This window comes from Pectinophora gossypiella, chromosome 7 (assembly GCF_024362695.1).
Source record: "Pectinophora gossypiella chromosome 7, ilPecGoss1.1, whole genome shotgun sequence".
NCBI lineage: Eukaryota > Metazoa > Arthropoda > Insecta > Lepidoptera > Gelechiidae > Pectinophora > Pectinophora gossypiella.
The window spans coordinates 8,002,456-8,022,998 of NC_065410.1; the positions used below are offsets into that span (position 1 = coordinate 8,002,456).

Genomic DNA, 20,543 nt, shown 5'->3' on the forward strand with positions numbered 1-20,543 from the left:
CTGCATAGAACCCAAATTTCAATAAAAAAAACAATAATGACAAATTATCGAAAATTTTCGATGTAATGGAGACAACAGCTGCTCGAACGGGTCAACGGCCACACGCACCGCGCCGCGCGCCCCGCTCCGCACGCCCCGCTCCGCGCGCCCCGCGCCGCACGCCGGCGGCGCGGCGGCGGCGCGGCGGCGGCGCGGCGGCGGCGCGGCCTACAAAGTAGGCACTACGAACCGATCCTATTTTTTTCTCTGTCTATCGTAAATTATAAATTTATTTTATTCTTATTCTTAAATGGACGGATAATCAACAGGCATAAAATTTATGGAATACACGTCAATTTTAAGCAGAAATCTAAAACAACCGACAGAATTAAGTTACCAGCGAGATACCTTTTTGATTCGACCGGGTTATTCATTCATTTACTCATAGGAATCAGGGCCATTATCTACCTAAAACAGTTGAAACAGTAAATAATTGTATTCTTTGTTGTCATTAGAATAACTAACAACCAACTAACACAACCACCACAGATTAGGTAATTAGTTACCTACTATGTCAACCATCCACCAACTTAGTATGTAAGTACCTACGCAAAACCTCGCTACACAAAAATCGAAAATAAATAAATCTTTTAGATCAATACCCATTATTGTTACAAAGCAAGACCTATCGGTACTATCGCTAGTATCGATCTAAATGTACTATCACTACTTTCGATAGTTTAGACAATTTTCAAGTTCAACAATTGATAATCTACCTATCGATAGTTCGGCAACTCCGCCGCGTAGGCAATGTCGGCCGGCATGTTCAAAGAAAAAAATTGTCCGAGTGGAGTGATCTTATTTTTCTTGTTACATGTTGGTACCGTACCGAGGTACTAAGTACTAAGTTATTCGTAGTTTTAAATCTCATTGTTAAATCATCAGTAAAGAACTAATTAAACCTATCCTGTTCTGTGTACAATATTCATGTAACGGCTACGTGCTTACATAAGTACCTAGTAGACGGGAGCAACGACTTAACGTACCTTCCGAAGCACGGATCATTTTACTTTCGGACAATCAGGTGATCAGCCTGTAACGTCCCAACCAAAGGCCTTATAAACAGATTTTTGTGATATGTCCCCACCGGAATACGAACCCGGACCCTCCGCATCCCATCGCTCAACCACTGGACCACATAGGCCAAGAAGGTTCTAAGACATAATTAAAGGATCCTGGGACGCAAGACCTCCGAGTTAGGGCTTGTTTGATCTGTCTTGATGGATACTCGGACGTGAATAGCCTCACGGATCAAGGGCAACGCGCGCCAATAAAGTAGGCATTACGAACAGATACTAGGTATTTCTTTGAGTTGATAGGTATCAAGTGAAGTTTCCTGTCGCCAAATTCATAAAAATAATAGATTTTTTTCAGTCCCATATTGTGTTTTAAGCTGCATAGAACGCACATTTAAAATAAACAAATAAAAATTACTAATTATTAAATTTTATCAATGTCATCAATAATAATAATAACGTATCTACAACTTCAGCTATGCGCAGGTGAATAGCCGGCGCACGGGTCAAGGGCAACGCTCGCCAATAAAGTAGGCATACGAACAGATACTATTTCTTTCTCTGTCACTTGCACCATAAACATACTTCTCTCTCTCTCTCTAGTCGTCGGCTCGACGCGGCCGCGGCCGGTGCGTCGTCGGCGCCCTTAGTCGGCGCCTTTGATGCTTTGCGCTAACGCCGCCGCGCGCTTCCGCTCAGTCGAATACTAAGCTTGACCCGAATCGCGTGATGTTTTTCGAGGATATTTTTTTCGTGTTTGTGAGTGTTTGTTTCATTCTGTAAATGAGTAGTGTCGACTATGATGATAGATCATAGACCATTTACTGCGCAAAAGTATGGAAGATTGTTGATGTTTATTAAAGAGCAAGGTGTTGTGTTTGTGAGTGCGTGTGATACCTACCTACCGCGGAGGAAACGCAATGTTGCATACCTACGTGACGTGACATGTTCTAGGGTACCTACCTAGGTACTTCATCCGAAGGAATAACAATTAAGGTAAGGCAAGAGTAGGGTTTTTATTGTTAATAAGTTAGGAACGTTTTAATAACTGGTAGGTAGGTACCGTGCGTGAAAAATCGTGGCAGTAGGTGTTCTACTTCAACAAACAACATTTTTAAACGTTGAACCACTACTAAGCATCTAAATACAAGAGAATGAAAACTCCTACCTAGATATCAACATCGTATCTCACACGCGTAACGTAGCCGCGCGTAAGTTTAGCGTCTGTGTGGCGCGTTGTTCGACTTACATTGCGGCACAGTAAAAATTGAAAATCTTAATTAAACATTTGCGACAAGAAAAACACCCACCATCGTTTTTAGTACAATATAATAGGCGTTCCATTTTTTTTTTTCGTTACGATGTCACTAACACCCGTTATATTATGTTTGTAAGTTGAAACATTGATGTTATAATATGTTGCTTTGAGCAATCCGACGAATATGCCAGACTAAGTAATACCAAAAGCGGTAAGGCTTTATTACGTAGATACACAAGTCACGCTTGTAATTCCCAAAGAGATGAGCAGCTTTGCAAGCAACATACAGCCACACTTGGTGTTGATATCCAACGATGAAAATACAGTGGGCTTTACACATACTGGGCTAAACATATACATATGACACTGTTTGTGTAATATATTGATCATAACCATTGCACCATCTTGCGCACGATTCACACTAACTAGCGAGTGAAGATGTACTGCGCTCACGGAGCCCGATATACGTCGCAATAGATTCTGCATTGATCTAATGTGTTCTTGGAAATCTAGATCATTGGTTATATCTACAATCATAATACATATAGGTAACAAATTATCATTCATTCTTCATTTATAATACTTTGTATTGATCTATTGTGATCTTAGCGATCTAGGTCATTAAGTATAAGTAGTCTTATATCGTGTGGGTTATGAGGTGGATGATGATGATGATGATCTCTCCGACCGATTTCGGCCATGGCGACCACTTCGACTCCTAGTCGGCACGACGCTGATGCGCCCGAAGATGGCTTATGTAGCCTATCTTTACAGTGAACTCCCGCGCACAGTGAGGGCACGTGAGCACAACCAACCAACCAACCTCATCAACCCTGGTATCAGGGTTATTATTATTATTGAGCCGCCAAAGGCCCCTGACGTGACTCTACGTACAATACGTACTTACATCAGTAAGTAGTAACCGGGACCAACGGCTTAACGTGCCTTCCGAAGCACGGATCATCTTACTTCTGGACAATCAGGTGATCAGCCTGTAATATCCTTACAAAACTAGGGAAGTCTTGTCTGCGCTGCTAGGGATTAAAGGTGTCCGTTTATAATAGTACAATGGAACTGGTTTGATTTGCATTTATAAGCGAAAAAATTGTGTTAAATATCTAATTGTTGTAAGGTATTGAAAAAGGTTTCTAAATGCAATTATAATAAATTAGCTCTACGTCACCTCTAGGTATCCTGTAAAAGACAAATCGTGAAGTTACCTATTACTAGTATTTAGTATCGATCGCCATCGACTCGCAAAGAAGAAGACCTATTACTATGTAAATATGTAAAAAAACATATAGGATTATTTGCAAAAAATAGCGATCGGCACATTGTTAATACCAGGAATAAAAATAAACTTGCTTCACAAGTCAGTCGATTACATAACATTACAAAATCTTTTAAGGGGCAATGTATACGTTTTTACAATAAGATTCCCATTGACATTCAGAATTTGCCTTTCAATTGTTTTAAGACAGTAGTTAAACAGAAACTTTACAAAAAAGGTTTATTATAAAGTTAGTGATTATTTAGAAGATATGAATGCATGGGATTAACTGTCTGAGAACTGATATTAGGCAGCTAAATTACTCAATTGTATACCAATATTTTATGTTTTTTTTTTAAAGAACGTCTAGGGCCCTGTGCCGAGATTTTCTTGCAGCTTCTTTTCCCCGGCTATACAGGTTGTGAGAAGCTGCAGTAGTTTTAGGCGGATGAGACGTTCGTTATGTAAAAATTGACGATTCAAAGTGTAACTATGTTACCTACTTACTAAATAAAGATATTTTTGAATTTGAATTTGAATATGCATGGCATAATATTGTTCTGTACTAAAACAAGCATCCCCTGGGTAGCAACAAAAGTAATTAGTGCCGTATTTTCTAATGCATAAATTCCAGTCAGTTTTTTAGTGAGCTTATGATGACATGTGTCTGGTAATTAAAAAAGTTATTTTAACAAAAGACGTGTGTGTGTGTTCAATAGTTAGGTGTATTAAATTAAAGGTTAAATAATCTAAAAAATATACCAATAAGTCGAACTACTTATTTTTTAAGGTAAAGTTAATTACTTTACCTTGTGTGTCCAGATCATGAACAAGAGTCTTAAATATCAGTGGTTTTAGAAAGGAGACGTTTTGAAAACAAATGAGGACCTAGAAGCAAATGATTAATTGAAGGAGGTTGGCGAGTTGTCACGTATCAGTCGTTAGTGCCGCGAGGTATCCCACGGCAGCGGCAGATGCACGAAACTAAACGCAGAGACACGACACGCGTGCAACGCTTGCATTACCATTGATATCACGCTCCCAACTGAACCCTATATAAACTCGAGCTATTCAAATTTAATGTATTCCAAAGCCAAATCTTAATAAAGACGCGTCATTTTACAGCCACTAGCTTTAGGATTTCATGAGAATATTTCGGCAATGATTTTAGTAAGTATATGTTTTCAATGTTAGCTTTGTTGTAACTTTGAAGTTTGTTTAACCTTGCGATTATATTTCAGTGGATAGTCTGGTTGAGCGCTCTGGCGTGGACGATCAGATGTGAGCCTCCAGTGAATAGTTATTTACCTCCTGGTAGTAGTGGCGCTGGCGGGAGACCTTCTTCAGAATATGGGCCACCCGGCTCTGGTGGAAGCCCATCCAGCGGCCGCGGGGGCCCGCACGGTAATCAGCCAGGGGTAGGAGGATTTGGAAATCAGAATGGACCACAAGACACATATCTACCTCCTGGGCAAGCGAGAGGACAAAGCCCCGACACGCAATATGGCCCTCCAGGACAAGGGCAAGGACAGAGGGGAGGTCAAAGAGGAGGATCGCAGGGCCAAGGCCAATTCGGCTCTCAATCCCAGGGTGGATTCGGCTCCCAGTCCCAAGTTGGCTTCGGCTCTCAGCCCCAAAATCGATTCGATGGAGGAAGCGGTGGTAATCAACCACCAAGTACACAATATGGTGCGCCAGAACGAGGTGGCTCGTCTAGGTCTCAAGGAAACCAACCTTTTGGCGGCGGTAACAGGAATGGCGGCGGCAGTAACAGGGGTGGTGGAGACCGTCCACAATCCTCGTATGGTCCACCTAATAGTAATCAAGGGCCAGGCGGTCAACCTGGTGGTGGATTTGGACCAAGTGGATCAGGAGTCAGTCAAGGACCCAATAGACCCGAAAGCTCGTATGGTCCACCACCCACCGGAGGATTCCAGCCTCAGGGTAATGGCTTCGGTCCTGGTGGCCAATCACCTAGCCAGCGTGGCGCATCTCAAAGACCTGATTCTGCATATGGGCCGCCAAACGCTGGTGGTGGTGGTAGCGGCGGTTTTAATGAGGCACAGAGAGGTCCACCTTCGTCCTCGTACGGTACTCCAGGGTTTGGAAGTGGAGCAGCAGGTAGAGGGTCTGGTGGAGGATCCGATTTCGATGGGGACGAATCTGACGTAAGATTTTTTTAAATATTTCTCATTTATTTTTGTGTTCAATAAGTACATTCTTAGCTAATGTTCTCTTCGTTTCAGGAGCCAGCTAAATACGAGTTTAATTATGAAGTCGACGACGCGCAGACAGGTACTAAATTTGGTCATTCTGAACAACGGGACGGCGACCTAGCTACTGGGGAATATAACGTGGTACTGCCTGATGGCAGGAAGCAGGTGGTGGAGTACGAGGCCGGCCTGCAGGGATACAAGCCTCAGATCCGATACGAGGGTACTGCGACTATGTCTTAACATATTAACATACATCTAGGTTGCCCTAATTAACAGGCCGTAGCGTAGTATAACCAATAACCACCTGTAGTTTTCCGCTTATGTATCGCCTATATACATAATGAGTAATTAATTAATTACATGTATTTAAAATAGGCATAATGTCGTCATTACTTTCTTACTATTTTCAGGCGGTGGAGGTGGTGGTAGTGGAAGGGGCGGTTCCGAATCCGGATTCGGTTCAGGTAATAATTTGTCACATTTAGTCGCAGTGGTCGGACAAAAAGAAACAAAAACTATTTGACTATTTTACTAAAATTGCAGGTGCGCAAGGGCAAGGATATTCACAAGGTGGGCCTGGCGGTGGTGGTTTCCCGGGCAGCGACAATAGTCTGGGGTATCAGCAAGGCGCACCAGGACAGCAGGGGCAACAAGCACCGAGTCGTTATCAGGAGCAGGATGACTTTGGGCAAGGCCCGCCTTCCCAATTTGGAGGTCAACGGATGGGATATCCAAGTGGAAGACCTGGGGGTGGTAGAAACGGTCTAGGTCGTGGTAGTGGCGGGCCCGGACAAGGTGGAGAAGGATATCCATCAGGGGGACCTGGTGGTAATGGTCTAGAAAACTTTAATGGCGGCGGCGATAGTGGTTACCCTAGCAGAGGCCCTGGTAGAGGTGGTTCAGGTGGGCCTCAGGGAGGTAGAGGTTCTCCACGTGGGGGATCACAAGGTGAAGAAGGATATCCAAGTGGCGGCCCACAAGGTGGGAGAGGTTTCTCTGATGGCCAGGATGATGGATTCGGTGGTTCCCAAAGCGGAGGTAGAGGTTTCGGTTCTCAGGGAAGCGACAGAGGGTTCGGTGGTTCTCAAGGTGGGGCTAGAAGATCTGGTGGCCCTCAAAGCGGCGACAATGGCTACCCTAGCGGGGGTCCACAGGGGAGAGGAAATGGATTCGGCCGCGGTGGAGGCGACAGCGGCTACCCGAGTAGCGGGCCGCAGGGCGGCAGGGGTCGTGACAGCTCGGGCAGTGACGAAGGATACCCCAGTGGGGGTCCCAGTGGACCACGAGGCTCCGGCTACTAAACTCAACGACTTCGCTATCTCACTGATTAACGATAACCATGTCACAACTCTAGTTTGACCTACTTTAAGAATTACGGATATTTGTAAATAAATCAATTTCGTATTTAATTAAACATATTTTATTTAATTTCCTAATCTTTCTACAATTGTCATTATTATTTTAATTATTTATCTACTTCAAAAATATAATAATTATTGTTGTAAAGAAAAAAAAGGTGCCAAATCATCTTACAAATTATAATTATAACATATTAGTATCAGAAATTTTGAACAATAGTTTTTAAAAAATACATCACAAAATAAATAGCCATTGTAAATGCTTGGAAAAAATTATATCACAATCAGATGCATCACTATTTGATGCAACGATGCAACACTGCGAGAATATTATTTAAAATAATTGCCTTAACAACACTGTAGAGCCTATATTACATACATTATATTACACAATAAAAGCACCAATCTCTAATTATGGTCGCACCTCACACACGAAGATTCATACAACACAACACTACATGAACGTTTATTAATTTATTACAATAATCCAGCAATAAACTTCATTTATAAATAAAATACACAAAACACTAATCACAATAAAAATGCAACTAAGTGATGTATGTAGCCTTTCCACTGTAGTTTTATTTACTTTCCCATTTGCGATGGTAAACAGTTAAATATTCGCGAATGCGTCTAAGTTATGATTCGCAAGTATTCGCAACATTCCCTAAGTTGTGTGAGGTACCAGCTTTACACGTTTCACGTAAGTAACTAGATATATTTTAGCGGCATTAGCACAATAACATGGCATGTCTGAGATATAATGAATATTATTATGAGATGTAAACTGCCTGTCTATAATAACAGTTGCAGGAGGATCGTCAGCAACACAATTGAAAAAGTAAGCGATGTTCCTTTCGATGTGGATTGAGCTGAAATTAAAGAAAATGCGGTTATAAGTATGTTTATGAAAAATTCATTTTCGAAGTTGTGAGTGTGAGATGATTATCGTGAGGTACAGTACCTTCGACAAATACAATAGAAGTACCAACGTCAACTAATTGAGAAATATCCACATTACTGAATAATTATTAAAAGAATCTACTTTAATTAATTACAATAAAGATTTTAAAATCAATTAATAAAAGTTATTAATATTAATATTATTAATAGTAATTAATTTTACTATTAAGCACTTATAATTTTATTAAAATTTTCAAAATTTAAACTTGAATAATTATGACAGAAATAAGTCACGACCTACGACGGTATCCATATCGAGGTGGGCAGAGCTGCACGTCGCCAATTACTTAACGCACAGCCACTAATTCGTCGTTTTCAATTATATTTCGTTCTGAGATGGGATATTTTGATAAACCATACGGTGGCAGGTTAACAGGCGGTCACATATTATATTACATACCTTATATATACTTACTTTATATTACACTTTATAAAATATTATAAAAGTAACATCTAATCGTGTCGATGGTTTTCGAATGTTTTCAGCCCAGTATTTTCTTATTGTTCCGGTGGCAAAATAAAAGTAACTTTCGAATTACCATCACTATCATGAGGTTCCGGCTCTGAAGTTGTAGTATCCGGTTCTGGCGTCGTGGTCGTCAGTGCTGGGAGCTCCAAGTGTATGGTGTTAGCCAGTTCTCGGAAGCTGTTAATAATATTCTCCTGCATTAGTTTGTCTGACAAGTCCATGGTATCAGCCGGCTCGGGGCCCAGGTCTATCTCGGATTCTTTGTTCGTCGTATCTTCGTTTAGATCGGGCATTGATAAAATGTACGCTTTCTCGCGTTGGTATAACGGTGCTATCGTTGATTGACACTGAAAAACATAAGCAAAGGAGGGTTATTTAGATATTGTATAAGTTTTTAGTATTAATTAGTCTAAAAGTTTGTGTTGTGTTATCAAGGAGAAGCCTTTGTCCAGACTAGGCTACTTGACAACCTAGTCAAATAAGGTAGGTACTTTTTACGTCAAAACGAAAGTTTTCTTTGGAGTTTGTATGGAAATACTGTCCTGTGACGTCATCAACAAAAGCAGTTAAACGTCGTGCTCATTGTTTCTTAATTCATAAATAAAATTCGAAAATAAGTCGAAAAGAAATGAGATTGATTTATGATCATCTTAGACTGGCTTCTATTTCTAGATTAGCATTTTATAACTTATCTTTGACCCAGTCAAATATCCAATTGGGATCAAGCATAATCAAATAAGAAATAGTGTTATTAAAGAAGTCATGATCTTTAAGCAGCCATTCATATTCAACTCGACCGACATAAGGTAAGTGGGATTTCGTGGTCTCTGCCTACCTCAACGGGAAATAGGCGAGATATTAATATTATGTATGCGAAGTGACCATACCTTGACCTCCATAACACCGTTTTTATAATGTCCAGGCAGGACCATGAAATTGAGTCCTAGTGTGACCTCGACAGTATCGGGGGGATCTTGGGCCACTCTGAGCCAGGGCCCCCGCAAGTGGCCCTTGTGGGTTGGTCGGTTGTTGACCAGCCACTTTAGCTGGGCTTGAGGTCGCGACCCTGGCGACGAGCAGTTGGCTATCAGACGGTCTCCAATATCGTACTGATATCGGAGACCCGTTATCCGTGGCCCGCCTTTTGGGAGAACTGAAAAGTGTAAAGTTACCCTTTATTATGACGTCTCTTATTGTAGATTTACCACCAATAACATTAACTATTTGACCGGACAAACGGGGAACGCTGATGGGTCTCATCCGGTACAAAATATAAGACAACATTTCAATACGTTTAAAAGTATAAGAAAAGTAAAGTAAGTGTAAAAGTATTTTTTTTACTATTTTGTCTGGGTATTCCTTACACATTCCGTCCCCATAAGGGAGGCCCCCCAACGCAGTGTCATAGATGCCAACTTTACGGGCATTCTAGTAGGCATTGCCATGCCAAGCCTAGGTGCGTAAAGTGCCTAGGGGATCACGCTACCTCGGATTGCCTTAGAGGCAAAAACGAGGTAGAACCCCCTAGTTGTGTGCTGTGTGGTCAGCAAGGTCATCCTGCGAACTATCGCGGATGCACCAAGGCTCCACGCACCCACCACAAGGTAGCCCAACGAAGGGCAGCCCGAGCTGCAGCTTCCCAATCCGGTCCCACTAAAGCCCATATGGCCCCTTCCTCGCACTCTACTCGCGATTTCCCGGCTCTGCCACTCACGCAGACCAAACTCGCGCCGCAGCGTCCATCCGCATGGACTCGTCCCCCGTCAATCGTCCGACCCACAAATCCGCCCCGCGCCCAACCTAGTAGCAATTTAGGTATTCCTGCAGCCTCTCTCGCGCCTCGTCCGGTTCCTGCGATGGCCCCTCAGGCCTCTGCATTTCCTGTCAACCAGTTTAGGGAATTTAGTATTCTCTTTAAGTCGGCCCTTAGTCAACTTGACAGTTTATTAGACTCCCTGTCCCAATTTAAAGCCTAATAATGGATTGTACAAATAAAAGTAGAGTCAAACCGCGTTCCCTTACAATAGGTTTTTTCAATGCTGATGGCATCTTAGGTCAACGTGCAGAGATTCACGAGTTTGTAAAACACCATCAGGTAGATATTTTATTAGTGCAGGAATCTTTCCTCAAACCCTCTAACCGCGACCCCAAGATGGCAAATTATAATCTAGTGCGAAACGACAGGACCTGCGCGCCCAAAGGGGGCACTCTCATTTATTATAAAAAGTCACTTCACTGTATCCCCATAGACCCACCTGCCCTCACTGACATTGAGGCTTCGATCTGTCGAGTAGGCATGACAGGACATCAGCCGATCACATTAGTGTCGGCTTATCTATCTCCTAATAACTATAGAACATAAACTTACGTTTATGTTCTATAGAAGTACTACACGAGTTACAATCCGACCACCGACCTGTTATATTAAAACTAGGCTCCCGTTTAGACGCCCCTGATAATCCAGCACCCCCTAAGACAGTGCTGGACTGGGAGAAGGTGGCCGAAGGCCTCCAGTCTTCCAGTTCAGTGTACTTAGATAGTATCCCAGTAGAAATAACCTCCTTAGAGGAGGCCTCGACAGCTATTAACTCCCTCACGGATCACGTGAGGTCGGTTTTGAACGAAAGTTCAAAACAGGTTCCGGAGATGGAAGACCATCGCTGGAAACTGCCTACCGACATCCGTGATCTGCTAACGGAGAAAAACGCAGCCACCCGCGCATATGATTCCAATCGCACCGAGGAATGTCGCCGTCATTTGCGTCTCTTGCAGCATACTGTAAGAAAACGTATTAATGACATGCGACAGAATCGGTGGGATAATCTTTTGAGCGGCATTGAGCCCCACCACCAGGCCATCTGGCAGCTGTCTAGGTCTCTTCAAAAGGATACGGTTGTTCCTACTCCCCCTCTCAATAGGCCTAACCAACCCCCCGCTTTCGACGATGACGAAAAAGCTGAATGCCTTGCCGACAGTCTCGAAGCCCAATGCTCGCCCAGCACTCTCCCTATCGATCGTAGGCACCTCTCGACGGTGAACTCTGAAGTTCAGCGTAGGGCTTCTGTACCTCCCACCGATCTTCCTCTTCCACAGGTAACTGAGGAAGAGGTCCTAGGTATTATCAAAAGATTTCATACCCGAAAAGCCCCTGGCTCAGACGGTATCACGAATCGTGTCCTTAAAAACTTCGGTGCTCCCCTCATCTGCTTACTAACGGCAATATTCAACGTCGCCTTGAGCAACTGCGTCTTTCCACAGCAGTGGAAAGAAGCAATTGTAATTGGTATACCAAAGCCTGGGAAACCTAAAAACGAACCTTCGAGTTACCGCCCCATAAGTCTCCTCAATTCCATGGGGAAGGTTTATGAGCGGCTCATATTTGCTAGATTACGGGACTACGCCGAATCCAATAGTCTTATTCCACCAGAGCAGTTTGGTTTTAGAACCAAACACTCCTGCGTTCAACAAGTGCACCGTATTGTTGAACATATCTCTAGTAGATTAAACTTAAAAAAAAAACCTGTCGCTACGGGAGCGCTCTTCTTCGATGTGGCGAAAGCGTTCGACAAAGTCTGGCACAACGGCTTGATCTACAAGCTTTATTCACTGGGAGTGCCAGACCGTCTCGTGCACATCATACGAGACTTCCTCTCAAATCGAACCTTTCGCTACCGCGTGGAAGGGACGCTCTCGTCACCGCACCCTATACATGCTGGAGTCCCACAAGGCTCCGTTCTCTCCCCTTTACTATTTTCATTGTATACTAGTGACATTCCCAAATCCCCTAATACCGAATTAGCTTTATTTGCGGATGATACAGCCATCTATTCTTCGTGCCGTGGTCGAGTTATGATGACCGGAATCCTCCAACGCGCGGCCAATGCCTTGGGCAAGTGGTTTCGCAAATGGAGAATCGAGGTAAACCCGGAGAAAAGTGCAGCGGTGTACTTTTCAAAGGGCTATTATAACACGCCACGGTCACGCCGTCAACTTAAAATCATTAAGATGTTTGGCAAGCCGATCCCTTGGGAGGAGCAAGTCAAATATCTCGGCGTAGTCTTAGATAGACGTCTTACTTTCAAGGCCCATATCAAACGTGTGCGCGATCGCGCCGCGTTTGTAATGGGCCGTCTTCATTGTCTCCTTAACAAGCGAAGTAAATTGTCCCTTAGGAATAAGGTGAAAATCTACACGACTTGCATCCGTCCGATCATGACCTATGCAGGGGTAGTTTTCGCTCATGCGAGTCCCTCTCAAATCCACCGTCTACAGGTAATACAAAATCGTTTCATGCGGAAAGCCACGGGAGCTCCGTGGTTCCTTCGCAATGAAAATCTGCACATTGACCTAGGTCTGCCAACCATTGCCCAATGGCTCAAATTAGCTTCCAAACGTTTTTTCGATTCTGCTCCGCACCACCCGAATCCCCTGGTAGTTGCGGCTTCCGATTACATCCCGCTTAGGGACGGTACTGAAAAGTATCGGCGTCCGAAGGACGTAATATACGATCCCGACGACCCGATTACCCTAGCCATAGAGGCAGCCAATCAGCTCGCGACACCAAACACTTCAGGACCCCGATACCGAACCCGCCGGCGTGGTCGACGATTTCCCTCATTCAGCGCTTATCGCTATCGACCCACTAGGGTCGATTAATTCTTTCAAATATTTTTCCTCTCAGACGACGCCCTGAGCCGAGGTTCGCGCCCAACTGGGCACCCTCAGGCCTGTTGTCTTAAATGTTGTACCGGGTGAGAGCCTTCAGCGCTCCCCATTTGTCCGGCCAAGTAGTTAATGCCATCTGCGGCAAATCTACAATAAGTCACGTCAAAAAAAAAAAAAAAAAAAAAACCTTACACATTCCGTGCATGCATTCCGTGCTTCGGAAGGCACATTAAGCCGTTGGTCCCGGCTGCATTAGCACCAATCCGCACTGGGCCCGCGTGGTGGTTTAAGGCCCGATCTCCCTATCCATTAATCCATAGGGAAGGCCCGTGCCCCAGTAGTGGGGACGTTAATGGGCTGTTGCTGATGATTCTTTACACCACATACTTTAAGAACATTAGAGTAAGTTATCTTAGTTACAATTTATCTGACATAGTTACAAGTTGCTTTTTTGAGGCACATGGCTTTTGACATCTACTCCAGTGTTAGGTTCACATCACTAGACGATAATAGGCAATAAAATGTGACTCACTGTGAATAGTGATGTATTTCTCGTCAGCGACGGTGGCGAACTGTGGCGCCTCGCCCGACACCTCGCAGCGGTACAGCCCTGCTGACTCCAGTTTCAGGTTTACCAGCGTCACCACGTCACTCGATGACCTGCGCAACTGATACATATATTTTTTTATTAGTTGTGAGTATGAGATGACTATGTGCAGAGGAATGAAAGAAGACAATATGTTGTGCCGAACCCTATGTGGGGTCAGGGTAGAAGGATAATTATAAGTATCGCTAAGTGAGTAGGCTTGTCATATCATTTTAGAGTTTTGTTTGTTTGAAGTTTTTGGAGTTTGTTTGTTGTTTTTCGTGGAGAAGTGATATAGAAAGCGTTTGTTTTCATAGATTGCTCAAGCCGTAAAGGAGACAGCTAAGTGTAAAGGAAGCCCACGCAGTATTATTCCTTATTCTATGCTACTATGTAAAAAGACTTGAATCCATTAAATATGTATTCGAATTCCTATATATTCCGCCAAAGCGCTACCTAGATATTTATTTAGGTAGATACTTATATAAAGATTCCTAAGAGTATAAGTAGGTTCACAAAAATAGATGCACACACGTCCATAAATACAATACACGCAACAACATCAATTGTTTGTATTATTGTATTCAGATGTAGAAGAACACTATATTGAAGAATGACACAGACTTGCCACCTAATTATAAACAAATGTTGTGCATATACTTATGATATTCGAGGAAAAATAAAAATACGACATTGTTTTTGAATGACGTCATGCGACCATATGCCAAACGTCAAGCAAATCAAAAGATGAACATTCGTGACTGACGATCAATTCAATATTAGTCTTTATTGCACATACATTATACATCACATAGAACAATCTGATCGTTTTTGATTTATTCATTCTTTCCTTACTTTTATTTCTATATCAATTTATTGGTAATCAGAAACCATTTTCAGCTGTTAATTATGATAGGATAATTTTCCTCGTTCCTGTCGAAATAATAGGCATGATGAAATATGATAGGCGAATACGAATATTATTAGAGATTTCATAATTAATAATCACAGAATGGACACTTCTTGGACGTTGAGGTAGAGAAAAAAATAATAATAAAAAAGTTTATTTAGGTAAAACCTACGACACACATATACATTTACAATATTAAAATATACACAGATTAATAGTTGGAAAACATATGGGTGCCGCAGCTCACCAAAAAGGCCAGGGTTCAGTGAAAATTTACCCAGAGGGCATCACTGATATTATTCAACCCACGCCGATCGGACTTAATAAAGACGACTTCTCTAGGTCCTCTAAATTTAACGCTGGAAAGTTGACCTGGATGCTTCCGGGAAAGAGTGGACAGCGTCCCCTCGTGAAAGAGATGAATAGAAAAGTAGGGAGGAGACTTTTGCTATCGTACATATACTAGCCTCATTACATCACTAATTTAAGAGCCACGCTCTTGTCGGTAGAGCATTCTCTATTCTTGTTCCTTATAAAATACTACGTTCGCCTTCCTTTTAATCTGTTTCATGTAAGCTCTTCTTGGTCTACATACTAGGCTAGGAAAGAAAAATTGCTTAGGTGTACTGTCTGTTTTCTTTGTATATTTCTTTTGTCTGTTTTATCGTGTATAAATATATAAATAAAAAATATATCAAATTAAGGAGAAGCTCGGTGGCGCAGCGGTAAACGCGCTCGGTCTGCGATTGTTGAAGTTAAGCAACTTTCGCAAAGGCCGGTCATAGGATGGGTGGCCACAAAAAAAAAGTTTTCATCTCGAGCTCTTCCGTGCTTCGGAAGGCACGTTAAGCCGTTGGTCCCGGCTGCATTAGCAGTCGTTAATAACCATCAATCCGCACTGGGCCCGCGTGATGGTTTAAGGCCCGATCTCCCTATCCATCCATAGGGAAGGCCCGTGCCCCAGCAGTGGCGGACATTAATGGGCTGATGATGATGACCCATATTAGGTAATTAGGTACTTACATCGACAGTGACTCCTGGCCTAAGAAACCTTAGCGTCTGGTTGGCCCCTCGCGGCATGTACCGGTAGAACTCGCGGCCATCTTTGTACCATTTGACGGAGTACAGCAGGTCGCCCTCCAGGTCGAACTGGCAGCCGAGCAGGGCTTCGCCGCCGGCCGCCGCGTGCCCTGGTACTCGCAGCTCTATCAGACGAACGCTGCGGACACAGTCTGAAACATATATAGGAATATATACATAATATTAGAACATTAATATTCCTACAATAAGAATAAACAGCCTATATACGTCCCGATGTTGTCACAGCTCACACCTCAAGTAACCGGAGGGGGCATGGAGTATAATCCACCTCGCTGATCCACTGCGGGTTGGTGAAAGGGTCTTGTGTTAGTATAGCAAACCGAATTAAATAACATGCATTTATTGCATTAAGTTGTGCACACACACACACGCACACTGCACTAAGTGTTAATAATTAGGTACCTAGTTTCCTAGATGAAAGATAAATTATGAAATTCTGATTACTACATAAAGACTCGTAAAGGTGTCAAAAAAAGAAAAATGTAATAATAAGTGCGACATTTTGTCCCGTTTTCCTATGACGTCACAGGTTGCTTTTTCATACAAATCCCATAGAAATTTCCTGTTTTGACGTTTAGTAAAAAGGAACTGATTTGACTAGTTGGAATCTACCCTATTGTATAAATACTTAAAAATAAATCAACAAGCCCATTCTCACTCTGTCAACATGTTAAACGTATCTTATGGTGATCAGTTGATGACACTCACTAGTTGTCTTCTATGACGTAAAATTCTAAGTTTCCCTTTAAATCCTTTATCGAATATGTAAGGAATGTTGCATAATTGCGCAAGCACTTTTGTATTTAATTACTTAAGTATAGTAAGGTACGTAGGTAAAAATGCGACGTACGCTAGCAATGAACTTTGAGTTCAGGGCGAGGCTAAATACAGATCTGCAGTAGACGTTCAATAACTAACATTAACTACCTTCTCATCAAAAAAATCGAAACACTTCCGTTTTCATTGTTTCTGTCCGAATTTAACACAAAAAAGAATTCATACGATGAAAAAAAATACATAAATGTATAGCTGGCAGTTTGGCCATTACAGTAATAAGCGAAAATTCTAAATTCAAAATTAGAATTTCATTTGTTTATCTTATAAACGAAATGAATCACTGTTTTGAGACAAATGTGTGTTTAGGGTTGGAGTACATTTAGCGTTTAAAAACTAAAAATTGGCGCCTATCCTTAAACTTTTTGTTTTTTATTTCAATACTGTGACTTTGGGACGTCTGAAAAAAGGTTTTTTTTCTAAAACGTATGGATACTTCGCCCACAGAAGCCGCCCAAGTTGTGGCATTGCTGGATTCTGGCCTTAGTCAGCGTGTTGTGGCTGCAAGACTGCATCTAAGCCTGTCATCTGTTCATAGAGTCTATAAACGTTATCGGGAGACTGGTTTGTTCCCGCGCCGTTCAGGATCTGGCAGGAATCGGGTCACTTCTGAGCGAGATGATCGATTTATTGTAACAACTTCTTTAAGAAATCGACGCCTTAACGCTTTTGAACTGCAGCAGCGGCTTCGTGTTGTACGAAGGGTGGCTGTAAGTGACTCTACAATTAGAAGAAGGTTGAAGGATCGTGGACTGGTACCGCATAAGCCAGCAAATGGGCCGAAATTAACTGCAGACCATCGAAGAGCGCGCCTTAACTTTGCACGTGAGCACCTAAATTGGTCATACCTACAGTGGAGCAAAGTTCTCTTTTCTGATGAGTGTAAAATTATGCTGTATGGTAACGACGGAAAGAACAAGGTCTACAGAAGAGACGGAGAACGCTATGCACAATGCTGCATTGAAGAAAAGGTCAGCTATGGTGGCGGTTCGTGGACGGTTTGGGGAGGAATCAGCGCCGACGGTAAGACAGAGCTTGCTTTCGTGTCTGGGCCACGTCTGCCTGCACTAAACTGTCATCGGTACGTCGAAGAGTGTCTCGAGCCTCATGTGATGCCCTATGCACATTTTATTGGCAACGGCTTCATATTCATGCACGACAATGCTAGGGCTCACACCGCGGGCGTCGTACGAGATTATCTTAACGAAGTCGATATCTCTATTATGGAATGGCCAGCAAGAAGCCCGGACATGAATCCCATTGAACATCTGTGGGATGAATTAAAGAGACGAATTCGAGCAAGAGATCCTGCCCCAGAAACACTTAGCCAGCTGCAAGATGCAATCCAAGAGGAATGGGACAATATACCACAGCATGTGATCGTGACTCTCATCCGATCGATGAAGAACCGTATGGAAGCAGTAATTAGAGCTCGGGGAGGGAATACAAGTTATTAAATAAACGTTTTTTAGCTTTTTTTTCATTTACGTGTTGTTTTATCCATTTCCTTTATACTCCATACGGAATAAAAATGACTCATTTAACAAAATACGAAACCTATGAAAAATTCATTTAAATTTAGAACATTAACATTAAGATTTGATAAGCTCATATTACTCACTATTAAACGACATTTAACATTTATTCCTAAATGTACACATTTTTCTGATAATCCTGACAAAACGTAAACTTGCAAGGTGTTTCGATTTTTTTGATGAGAAGTGTATATGTCAGTGAATACTGAGGATATCTGTGTCGCTTTAAGTAAGAAACTAAATTGGCTTCAGTAAGGCCCAATCAAGAAGACTTCCAAATAATAAATAAGAAACTGATAGTAATAACCGCAAGAACGTATCGTCGGTAATCTCAGTTCCCAACCCAGTACTTCAAGCACAAGTGGGCCACAAAATTATTGATAAAACACCAATTCAGTTTCGTGTTTCAGAATAAATCACGGTTTAGGAGCAATAAAACGTGAGGTGATTGTAAAAGGGATATTGCGGGCTCAGTGTGGCTCGCCGGAACTGTCTCGATTCTCATTCAGGGTCCGTCTCGCTGTCACGTTGTTTATGTGCGGACATCTTATGGCTGTTGGGCCTTACTTTAATATTTCCTAAACAACACTTTCTCAACTTTTATTAGGGCTTTTACACGAGTTCCACTTTGTGACACATTGTACAATTATCGAAATGCTATTACAGTGTTTAAAACGGTAAGCTAATTAAGTATTACCTTGTTTCCACAGCACTAACATAAATAGCAATATGCTTCCACGCATCTCTGTTATTCTGACCGCTCTGCGTCTAAACACTTCACGCGCACACGCTTACGACTATCCTCATCTCACTTCACTGTACATCACTATAGTTTGATAGTTATTCTATTCGATAGAATACACAATTGAGTGAATAAATGCGGTTATCGATAACTGAGTTAAAATCCGCCGTTTATTGAAATAGGCCAGCGAATTCCCGACGATTCTAAATTTAAAACCGGTGGCGATGTCGCGGCGCACGCGCGGTGACTCTCCAGCGGCACGATTCGCGTGACGTATTCGCGCGACCAAATGGCACAAAAATAATGAATGGGCCTTCTTACTTCCCCGCAAAGTTCCCTGTCAGGAATCCGCAACGGATGACTTAAGCGAGAAAAATGTGAAGGGGTTGAATGCGTGTTTTTTTAATCACCCTCTATGTAATTATTAGCATGAGTCAGAGCTTAATTTCAAACTTTTCTTTGAAAGTGGAAATTATAGGAAGGAATTGTTTTTTAATTATCATGACTCATAGTAAGGAATTTAGGTTACTTTTAGGTTCTTTTTTATATTTCATAATATATTATTTGAAATCACAGGCAGCAACACTACCCCGAAGAAAAGCAATCGTACTGTGAGAATCGTTGAGAAAAATCTACACTGGAAATTTTCGTGTATCAGAGCAATGGAATTCGAAAACATATTCGTTCGTAATTCATACTTTTACAAATATTATTGTTTTTCAGAATCTAAATAAATAACAATAAACATACAAGAAATCAAATAGGTGACAATAATTTTATTGTGAATGCAATACAATACGTCAACGCTACTCATTCTAGTGATGATACTCTGAAGTTCGTGTTAGCAAAGCTCATGTGAATGTACTTCCGTCTGCCTGCAATAGGTGTCGCTACTTCGCTACATTTGGCTTATTTTGTGCGACGTAATCTAACCACCTACATATCAGTTTGACTTCTCAATGGCAGTGTATCTTACAGCACTCCATAGCAATCAACCGTATGATTAAAAATATATCTAACACACTTTAACTATGTCACCTGCTCATCTCAACAGAGATTACCATGAGTAAATATATGTTCCGTTAAAGACTTCTGTAATTAGCCGGCGGGTGTATGCATCATAATTTACAGTTTTTTATACAACAGGAACAGGTGCTATATGTTTTGAAAATAAATGTGAAACTTAAGTTAACACTGATTTTGTTACGGTGCGCGATTTTTTCCTTCAAGGAGAACCAAGTATTATACTGTATGTTACTATAGATATTACTTACTATAATAACTGCAAATTAAAAATTATCTAAGGCCCAAGATGGGTCCAAGTAAGAATTGCGCTCTGCCCCTGGAGCATCACGGCAATTTGTAAAATATTCTTTACTCTTTTATTGGACGTATTTGTAAGCTCTATAAAATTCCTGGCAACAAAGTGGTTTTCCAACAGTTAAGTCTACAAAATGAGAAAGTGCTTCGTTATTTCAGCTCTGAAAGAAACGAGTCACAAATAAAACACACATTGTTACTGTAAGTATACAAACATTTGTGTAATGTACCTAATGACGTATTCGCACTTTGTTTGGTGCT

At 42.0% G+C, this 20,543-nt stretch overlaps 2 protein-coding genes across 3 annotated transcripts; one reads left to right on the forward strand and one right to left on the reverse strand.

Moving 5' to 3' along the window:
• The first annotated feature begins 4,568 nt into the window (after positions 1 to 4,568).
• Positions 4,569 to 7,164, forward strand: LOC126368015 (pro-resilin). Of its 2 annotated transcripts, none has more exons than XM_050011861.1 (5): positions 4,569 to 4,753; positions 4,825 to 5,751; positions 5,830 to 6,019; positions 6,210 to 6,263; positions 6,343 to 7,164. In XM_050011861.1, exons 1-5 carry the CDS (start codon positions 4,745 to 4,747, stop codon positions 7,098 to 7,100), a joined length of 1,938 nt encoding a protein of 645 aa, XP_049867818.1. In that variant the 5' UTR covers positions 4,569 to 4,744; the 3' UTR covers positions 7,101 to 7,164. The 2 variants fall into 2 exon arrangements, with proteins under 2 accessions (XP_049867818.1, XP_049867819.1); XM_050011862.1 differs by having other exon boundaries at positions 5,830 to 5,878.
• A 637-nt stretch (positions 7,165 to 7,801) lies between these two features.
• On the reverse strand, positions 7,802 to 19,214 carry LOC126368067 (uncharacterized). The gene is made up of 6 exons (XM_050011944.1): positions 18,918 to 19,214; positions 15,774 to 15,982; positions 13,787 to 13,922; positions 9,477 to 9,742; positions 8,660 to 8,936; positions 7,802 to 8,029 (listed from the first exon to the last, which is right to left on the reverse strand). Exons 1-6 carry the CDS (start codon positions 18,961 to 18,963, stop codon positions 7,953 to 7,955), a joined length of 1,011 nt encoding a protein of 336 aa, XP_049867901.1. The 5' UTR covers positions 18,964 to 19,214; the 3' UTR covers positions 7,802 to 7,952.
• Between the last annotated feature and the right edge of the window lie 1,329 nt (positions 19,215 to 20,543).